The sequence below is a fragment of the Malus sylvestris genome, chromosome 7 (genome assembly GCF_916048215.2).
Source record: "Malus sylvestris chromosome 7, drMalSylv7.2, whole genome shotgun sequence".
Lineage (NCBI taxonomy): Eukaryota > Viridiplantae > Streptophyta > Magnoliopsida > Rosales > Rosaceae > Malus > Malus sylvestris.
Genome location: NC_062266.1, coordinates 4041462 through 4050178, shown reverse-complemented (window position 1 = coordinate 4050178; position 8717 = coordinate 4041462). Strand labels below are relative to the sequence as shown.

At 38.2% G+C, this 8717-nt stretch overlaps 1 protein-coding gene across 1 annotated transcript; it reads right to left on the bottom strand.

Moving 5' to 3' along the window:
* Positions 1-269: 269 nt before the first annotated feature.
* Positions 270-2149, bottom strand: LOC126629649 (low affinity inorganic phosphate transporter 1-like). The gene is made up of 2 exons (XM_050299749.1): positions 2110-2149; positions 270-1950 (listed from the first exon to the last, which is right to left on the bottom strand). Exon 2 carries the CDS (start codon positions 1903-1905, stop codon positions 346-348), a length of 1560 nt encoding a protein of 519 aa, XP_050155706.1. The 5' UTR covers positions 1906-1950; positions 2110-2149; the 3' UTR covers positions 270-345.
* Positions 2150-8717: the final 6568 nt, after the last annotated feature.

Below are 8717 nucleotides of genomic sequence, written 5' to 3'. Positions count from 1 at the left end.
TTCCACCTGACTGACACGCCACTATAGATGTATTTAATAAGTCTAGTCCAAATAATTTTATTAGTATGTTAAGGTTGCGCATATGAGTGATATTACGTAAAACTTCAGGGGCTGAGTGTGCGTCATTCACTACATGGGAACACATAGTCATAGATATGAAGGCTTTTTAGTTATTGAATTCACAACGAATTTATATAAAAGTTTACCAAATTTTCGGACGTTGCGTTTTTTGCTAAAAGTATTTTTATAAGTAGAGTTTACCACTCAATTGTTTTATTTCACAGCTGTTTATTTTCATATCATAGAAACAATTTTTTTTAAAGCACTACAACACCAAACGAGCCCTTACTCCTCAGTCTCACCACTCATCTCCTCGAGTGATTTTCCATTTGCTTCAGGCACTAACAGTGTAAACAGCATGCCGAAGAAGTTGATGACGCCAAGCATAATAAGAGAATTCTTCATACCAATACCAGGCGGGTACCCTGCGTCTGTCTCGGCCGGGTTCGTGCTTTGTGCAGCGTATAAGAACCCGAAGGCGCCTACTATAGCTCCGGCCTTTCCTGCTGCAGCTGATATTCCATGACAAGTAGACCTCAACCTTGCTGGGAAGATTTCTGCTGGCACAACGAAGGTAGTGGCATTGGGTCCGAAATTGGAGAAGAAAAACGTAAGGGAGTACAATACCACGAACCCTATTCTGTTCGGTTTCAAAGTCCAGTGATGGTAAGGAATTGCAAGGGCAAACATGAACACTGTCATGAAAAAGAAACCCATTAGTTGGATCGGAAACCTTCCAATACGATCGATGAAGGCCACCGTAAACCAGTACCCTGGAACAAGACTGCACAATGCTATTAGTGTTTGTGCCCTTGCAATTTTATAGAGCTCTTCAATGGCGTTCATGGTTTCTGCTGCTGGAAGCCACCCGATTGCGCTGAATACGTCCTTTTGGAAAAGGTTTTGGCTGTAGTACGCAATGTCAAATAAGAACCAAGTAGTGGTGGTACCAAGGAGGTGAAGCCCATGTCGGCGAGCAAACTCCTTCGTGAACAAGCCAAATGCTTTACTATCTGGATCTTCCATGATTTGAACGTCTTCTGATTCGAGATTAACTTGTAGAACCTTGGACATATCCGATGCGGCTTGTTTTGCGTTATTGGCCACAAGGGCAGTGTACCGAGCTGTCTCAGGCATTTTCATTCGCCAGAAATAAGTAAGAGCAGCAGGGACAGCTCCAAACATCAAAACGATACGCCAAACATAATCTGCTTGAGGAACAAGAGAAGCATTTGGATCGACTGAGTAAGGGGGTGCCTTGTATGCGTGATCAAACGCGCTTGAAACAATTATAGAGACAATCCCAGCTGACAGAATCCCAAATCCCTGCATGGCAAACACAGCAGCTATGAAAGCCCCGCGAGTCTTTTTGTTAGCGTATTCGGACATGATCGTAGCTGAAAGGGGATAGTCGCCACCAATGCCGAAACCAAGCCAAAATCTAAAGAAACAAAGCGTTGCCATAACACCTTCCGGCTTAGACCCAAAAGAGAGCCCCGATGCAATACAGCCCAACACCATCAGAATGAGAGTTATACCATAAACTCTTTTTCGGCCTAACTTGTCACCAAGCCAGCCAAAGCAGAGTTGTCCGGCTAAAGTGCCGCATAGGGCGACACCGTTAACAGCTGCGGACACGTTGGGAGGCAGCGTGCCGGGCTTCTCTGCGCCTTGTTTGGTGTAGTAGATACGACCGAGGAGCTTGGTGACGAAGGAGATGGAGAAGAGATCATAGGCATCTGTGAAAAATCCCATTCCAGCTATGATGATTGCTGTGAAATGGTACCACTGCGTCTTGGCAACATCAAGTGCATTAAGCACTGCAGCTTGTTGATCCCTAGCCATGGATAAATCTTCTAACTGTTGCTAATTAATTACAGAAAATGTCCACTACAAAAAAATAAAATAAAAAGTTAGCAAAGCATTTCTTCAGTCATAAATTGATGTCATGGACCAAAAAGCGAAAAAATATCAACAAAATATCTCAAAAAGTAAAACTCGACAAAGTATCAAGTATCAACAAACTACTGATCAAAGAGAGATTTAAACCTTCGTGAATTTGCAGTGGAGGGTGGGATGTAGAGGCTCTCATGACCATGGATGATCAAGAACAATGGCCATTTATATAATAATTAATAAGTGCGATCGTGAGTCAAAACTTTCATTTGCATCACTACCATAAATAAAAAAAACCGGTTTTTTTTTTTTGTCAAAATGATCTATGAGATTGGCATCTCTCCACTTTGGTTTTTGAAAATGGAAATCGGTAGAAGCGGGTCCTAAGTTTGTTCACCATGAATCATTTTGATCATCCATGAAAAATCTGTCAATATCCTTATTAAATTATCACGTGACCACTTTTTTAAGGGTAAATTTATCAAACCAACATCTTCACTTAACAAGTACATTGACAGATTTTTCACGAAATAATCAAAATGATTTACGACGGACAAACTTAAGATCACTTATATCCATTTTCATTGTCATGAACTAAAATGAGAAGTTATATCAATTTTAAAAATCGACTAAAAAACCTTAAATAATTCTCTATTTGCTGTGTGTGGTCAGTTGAAATAACTTCTCTCCTTTTTTTTTGGGGTACGAGAATAAACACTCTACCAATTTTTTGAATAAAAATATAAATTGACTTTCACTTTCATGTGATCCAAGCCACACTATGGTCCACCACATCAGCATAATTTTATTTCATCTAATGACGTGCAATTATAAAATATTGATGGGTTGAATTTGCGTATGTTTGACCAATTGATCTTTAATTGCTTCCTATGTATCAACTAATTACTAATAAAATAAACACTTGTTACTTAGTACTATGATCTAATGGTAATTATGATATTCATTTTCACTTGTAAGTAAAAAGATTTAGTTTCGATTTTCATCAAAATCGAATTCGAACCACATTATTGTTAACCCATTATGAGGCCAAATCTACTCCATTTTTTTTAGTGTAAATAAAATATTTCGTTCAAAAACAAAAATAGAATAAACACTTGATACTTGTAAGGGAGCTCAGCACTCAAGCAGTTTTGAGCATGTATATGTGCACTCGAGGTTGTGTGTGTGAATACGCCTCCCCTCAACATCATATGTATTAGAATAAAAAAATGAAATAATCACTCAAAATTCTGGCAGGTGTAATTTTGTCGTGCAAAAAACGAACACTAGTAGGTGGTTCGAAGCCAATAAAATTTAGTCAATCCACATACAATCAAATGTAGATTTTTTCCTTTTTTAAAAAAAATTAGGAATATGATTGTTCGAACTTAAAGTAGAATCGCAATTGGAAGCCAAATTCTCATAGGTTTGGTATTACTTGTAACGCAAGAAAGTCCATCATGACTAGAATAAGGTACAAAGCGAAGAGATAAAGACACAATCAATCACAATTTATTCAAATTCAAATGCACAAATGAGGATCAAAAGCATGAAACCAACTAGATTTGGTTGATTTGATTCTCACAAGAAAATTTGCGGCCTGTCTATTGATCGAGTTTAGCCTGAATTAGCAGTAGAAGTTGCTCCCGCTCCGGACTTACCTCAAGGAAAGACATGATAGTATCAAAATATATATTCTCATTCTTATTTCATCAAGATATAACGTCAAAGAATACTATCACGATCAATTAGAAATACTTCGCGTATAGTATCAAAGTATATATTCTCTAAACATTGGGACGATTTCCCTTAGACCATAGAACCATACACAATATGCCAGGTGTGTATCTCACTTCGCCAGACTTGACACACATCCTTATGTTGTCAGATTGTCAATTTGCACGATAATATAACCATTTTATGTTGCTTTAAAAATATAATATTGAAGATTTTCATAGAGTATATCGTGATAGATTTTGTCAGCTGATTACCACTGATTCCAAAAGTTTAAGCTGTCAAGGTGTTAACTAAAACCTACATTCCAAACCAGTAATAAGCAAAATCATAGAGTCTAACAATTAGATATAAAATGAATAATCATAAGCATAATTGAAGGATAATATACCAGGGATATACCCTTGTGGGATTACAGGTGTAAGCATGCAACATCATCATTTCTTTAGATATATAGTTTCAAACATTCAAGCAACATAACAGACGGACTAAAGAAACACCCCAAAAAATATAAACAATTCACCAGTGCATAAGGTATAAACTTACAAATATGCCATAAATGTCAATTTCTCATCATTTCATTCTCACACGTTCGGATTCCTGGAAAGCAAGAGTTTGAATATGTAAAAAACAATTGACGATATCAATCCAAGATTTAGAGCAAGTCTACTGGAAAAGGCAAGGGCTAGGGGCTAGAGGCTTTAGTATTGATTTGGTACTGATGTGTTTTTATAAAAAGTGGATATAAAAAAAAACTGAGCTCAAAAAAGTATTTGGTAAACACTTAAAAACAGCTTATTTTCACAGTTTTGGGTGGAAAAAAACTGAAAACGTGAAGCAGCAAAAATGAACTTATTCTCACAACACAGCAGAATCAGTTTTTTTTCAAAGCACAGCAATACCAAACCATCCCTAGATTTGGTCTCTCAAAATGTCATTATTCATGAAATCCAGCCCTCTCAGATTTGTTGTTCTAATGGTATTAGAGGCTAGGGGCTAAAATGTGTTAGGTGACTAGTTTTCATTGGCTACCGGTTTCTTCCTAAGTTGACTCTTCAAGAGCATTGGGCAAGAGCCGAGGCTAAACTGGCCCCTCAAAGAGCCCTGGGCAAGTTTAGCCTAGGCTTCATATGTCGCATTAGAAATTGAATTTTGTCATTTGGAGCTAAATAACACTTTTCGTAGGCTAGTTTGCATGCATTAAATATAAGGAAAACTAATGAAACGGGCTTGAAAACTTCGAGTTTTAATGATAGGGACAAAATAAAGGATAAAATGAATAGTACCAGGTTTGACTTTTTAGTGTAAAAATATGGTTTTTCGTTAAAGTGAACAGTACCGCGAGCTTTTCGTTAAAACTCCCAGTATACTCTTAAAGGCGTGACTGAATGAGATGACTCTAACTAATTCTTTAATGAAATATATAACGACACATATTTGAGAACATACAGTTAAGGTGTTAACCTAGAGAACTGAAATCAACTAAAATATAACCTTCAAACTTGTCTAACTTGAACACCTCCTCCCCTTTAAATTTTATTTTTACTCATATAAAACAAGAAAACATCCAACTCCATGCTGTAGTCAAAAGGAACATCTTCTGAGTGGCTTCCGTTTGGGTGAGAACCGTCCAGGCAGGATGTGGTAGAATATTAAATAACTAGACACATGTTCAGCTGTGGCTTTCGCTTGTTGCTTTCAGATTCCATTTTTCTGAGGTTTTAACGTTCTATAGTTGTTAAGTAGTGAAGATTTTCAATGCTTAAATTAAATATAACTCTTCTGCTTCCTTAATCATCTAATTTGTAATATAAAAATGGTTTTTTGAAACCTTGGACATATGGATCATCTTTCCCTACTTCCACAATTCTAAATAAAGATCTCATTCAACGTGCTATACACAGGCACACAGCTATATATCTACACCTATATATATAAGCGTTTTAATCACGCATTCTTTCTTTTGCTTTTTTCTTGACACTGAAGATCTGGGAACTATTTGCTAAACGTACAATTTTCAAAGGGATGAAAATGAGTTTTGGTCACCGGAATGCAGTTGTAGAACATTGAATTGAGTTGTCGGAACTAGGACTCTAGGAATGCCATCCACCCTTTCAAAAGCTACCCCTGAGACCTTGTTTCCCTAAACCCTTTGCCATCCCCTATCATGAAAATAGTAATTTAAGACTTGAATTCCATGAAAGAGCGTACCAGTTACCAATGGTCAAGGTTCCCTCGTATTCTGTGGCCTAGTTATGCACATGCTACCCTCACCTGCAAGTAGATAGCCTTGTCAATACAGGCTTAGGGCACCACCATACAAAAGCAAACTAATATGCATTATAAGATCATATATCAAGCAAGCAAATCAGTTATCTTTTAACTCAAATGATGTTCACCTTTATTTCTGCTGCTTCTTCAAGACCCTTTGGATATGTTTGGACAACGGATTTGAGCTAAACATAGCTAGAAATGGGCTGCAAAAAGTTATACGGAGAGATTTGAAATGAGTAGATACCATGCATTAAGATGCAAATGGCTACTGGATAGGGTTTTACAAATGTCTTTGCAATGGCCATGTAGTACATTTCATACTTCTCCATCTAATCTTTTGTTGTCCATCTCTAACTATATTTAGCCTATATCCTTAGGTACTGGCAAATCCCTCGCGTAAACACAACCTTTCAGTTCTGACCCAAAAGACACTCAGGTTATTGGCGCTTTCCAGATTAGGCAGGCAACTCAACCCTATAGAGAATTCTTCAAATGCAGTCATGACAAATTTAATACTGCAAGTACCAAAATTTAAATGTAGAAGCTACTGGTACTCGTACCGAACAATGTGATATGTGACAAAGTTAGAAGTAAATAAGAGTAGACGAAGATCCAGTTGAAATTCAAGGCGACGAATTCCATCTGCCAAACTGAATGGCAAAGACAGATATGCAATATGACATGTCAGACAGAATCCACTAATCCATCATCACAGATTCACAATAATGCAAGAAATCAATAAGGAGCTGCTGAAAGTCCACATTCTGAATCACAGAGTAACTGGTATGTAGTTTATGAATAGCTTGGACGTGCTGTACAAACGTATGAATACAATACTTAACATGTATGAGATTCTGCTACGGTAAAGAGTACTGTAGAGAGGCTGGACACCACTGTATGAGGAAAGTGAAAGAAATGACAATGTGGTCATGCAAGGAGAAAAAACAAAGAGATCTTTGCAATGCAAAGTGAACACAAACATTATTCCACCCCATTCCACTTCAGAACCAAACACCATAGTTTTTTCCTCCAAAACAATTAGAGTGAACTGCGTTGTTACTCGCAGCAGAGAAGGTAACCTCATAGCATGAAGAAAACCTTCAATTCCTACAAATCTAGCATCAGGTGCTCCTTAACATAACGAAAGAGCTTAATAAGTGTTTTAATCTTCATATATTGTAAGTACAGCGTACTCTAAGGGTTTACATTAAACCCTGTGAGTGTAATATTGTATAAACTAACTTTTCTTATGAAGCGCACCATTTTTTTTTTCTTGGCGGTCCAGTTTGGACTTCCTTTCACAAGCTTGCACTAACTAATAACAGCAGGAAAATCATATGAGCACTTATTTCTCATGATCTGTAGCTCTTTTCATATTTATGGAAAAATAAATTTAGTTTATTGAACAGGAGCGGTAGGTCTCGGGTTCGAGCCTTGGGAGCAGCCTCTCCATAAATGGGGGTAAGGCTAGCCGACGTTCACCTCTCCCAGACCCTGCGTAAAGCGGGAGCCTTGTGCACTGGGTACGAACAGGAATTAATTAGAGAGTTGAAACAATAAATAAGTACCGTTGTAAGGGCGTACTTCTTTCTTTTGATCAGAAAGTCTTCAAATGTTTTCTAATAGATTCATTCATCCACGAATATAAAAGATGGAAGAAATGCCTCTTCATTACATACTCCATCAACTGTCACAAGGACTGATATGTGTGTGTGCACGTGCTTGCATTTGTTTCTTTTGATTTGAACAATAGACCAAAAAAGAAAAGGTCTGTAGGAATTGTTGGATCGCCGGGCCCGTCCCACTCTAACAACACCGATACTGTCCCCACTTAACCACCTGCACAATCCTCAGGTGTGGGGTTTTATCACAAAAGGCCTCGGCATTAGTTAGAGTGGGGTAATACTATTTAAACTTCTTTAGTTTTCTTCACCCCACCGATGTGGGACAGTTTAACACTCCCCCTCACGTGTAACCTCATTTAGTGGTTCACACGTGGAGATCCACATCAGTAATTGAAACTCAGAGGTCGGCTCACGTTGGGCCCACTTGTTTTCAATTGGAACTCAGCGGTCGTTTCTATATTAAGAGTTTAGACTTGTTTCCTTCCGGGTGGTGACAAGCTCATTGGCTTGCACACAAGCTCGTTGGCTTGCACGGGCCCGCAACCGTGGGCTCTGATACCATGTTGGAATTGTTGGATCGTCGGGCCCGTCCCACTCTAACAACACCGATACTGTCCCCACTTAACCACCTGCACAATCCTCAGGTGTGGGATTTTATCACAAAAGACCTCGGTATTAGTTAGAGTGGGGTAATACTATTTAAACTTCTTTAATTTTCTTCACCCCACCGATGTGGGACAGTTTAACATCCTTTCACTCCTCTGTTGAATATATTAGATTTAACACCAATACAAGCACGGCTTTGTGTATCCTGTCAAAAGCCACACAGCACCATTAACTGCAAATTGGTGGCATCAGGGAGATCAGGCCAACATCAAGCTGGTGTTTAAACCAACGAATTTATATTTCAGCCATTGGCAACCAAGTGAATTTGCTCCAGCAAAATATGAATGGAGATCACACATCCTGGATATCAACATTTCCATGATACACACTCGCAATTTGAGGTACTTGGTGGAGATATCTGGTCACAAAACTCTTCAAGAACTTCTTTTCCACACCCACATAGGTGTGTCTCTCACTTATCTGTGAATTTGCTGTGAATTTGGATTTAATAGAATTTTAATG

Coding starts and splice junctions, on each gene's coding strand:
- LOC126629649 (XM_050299749.1), bottom strand. CDS start 1,905: ATGGCTAGGGATCAACAAGCTGCAGTGCTTAATGCACTTGATGTTGCC.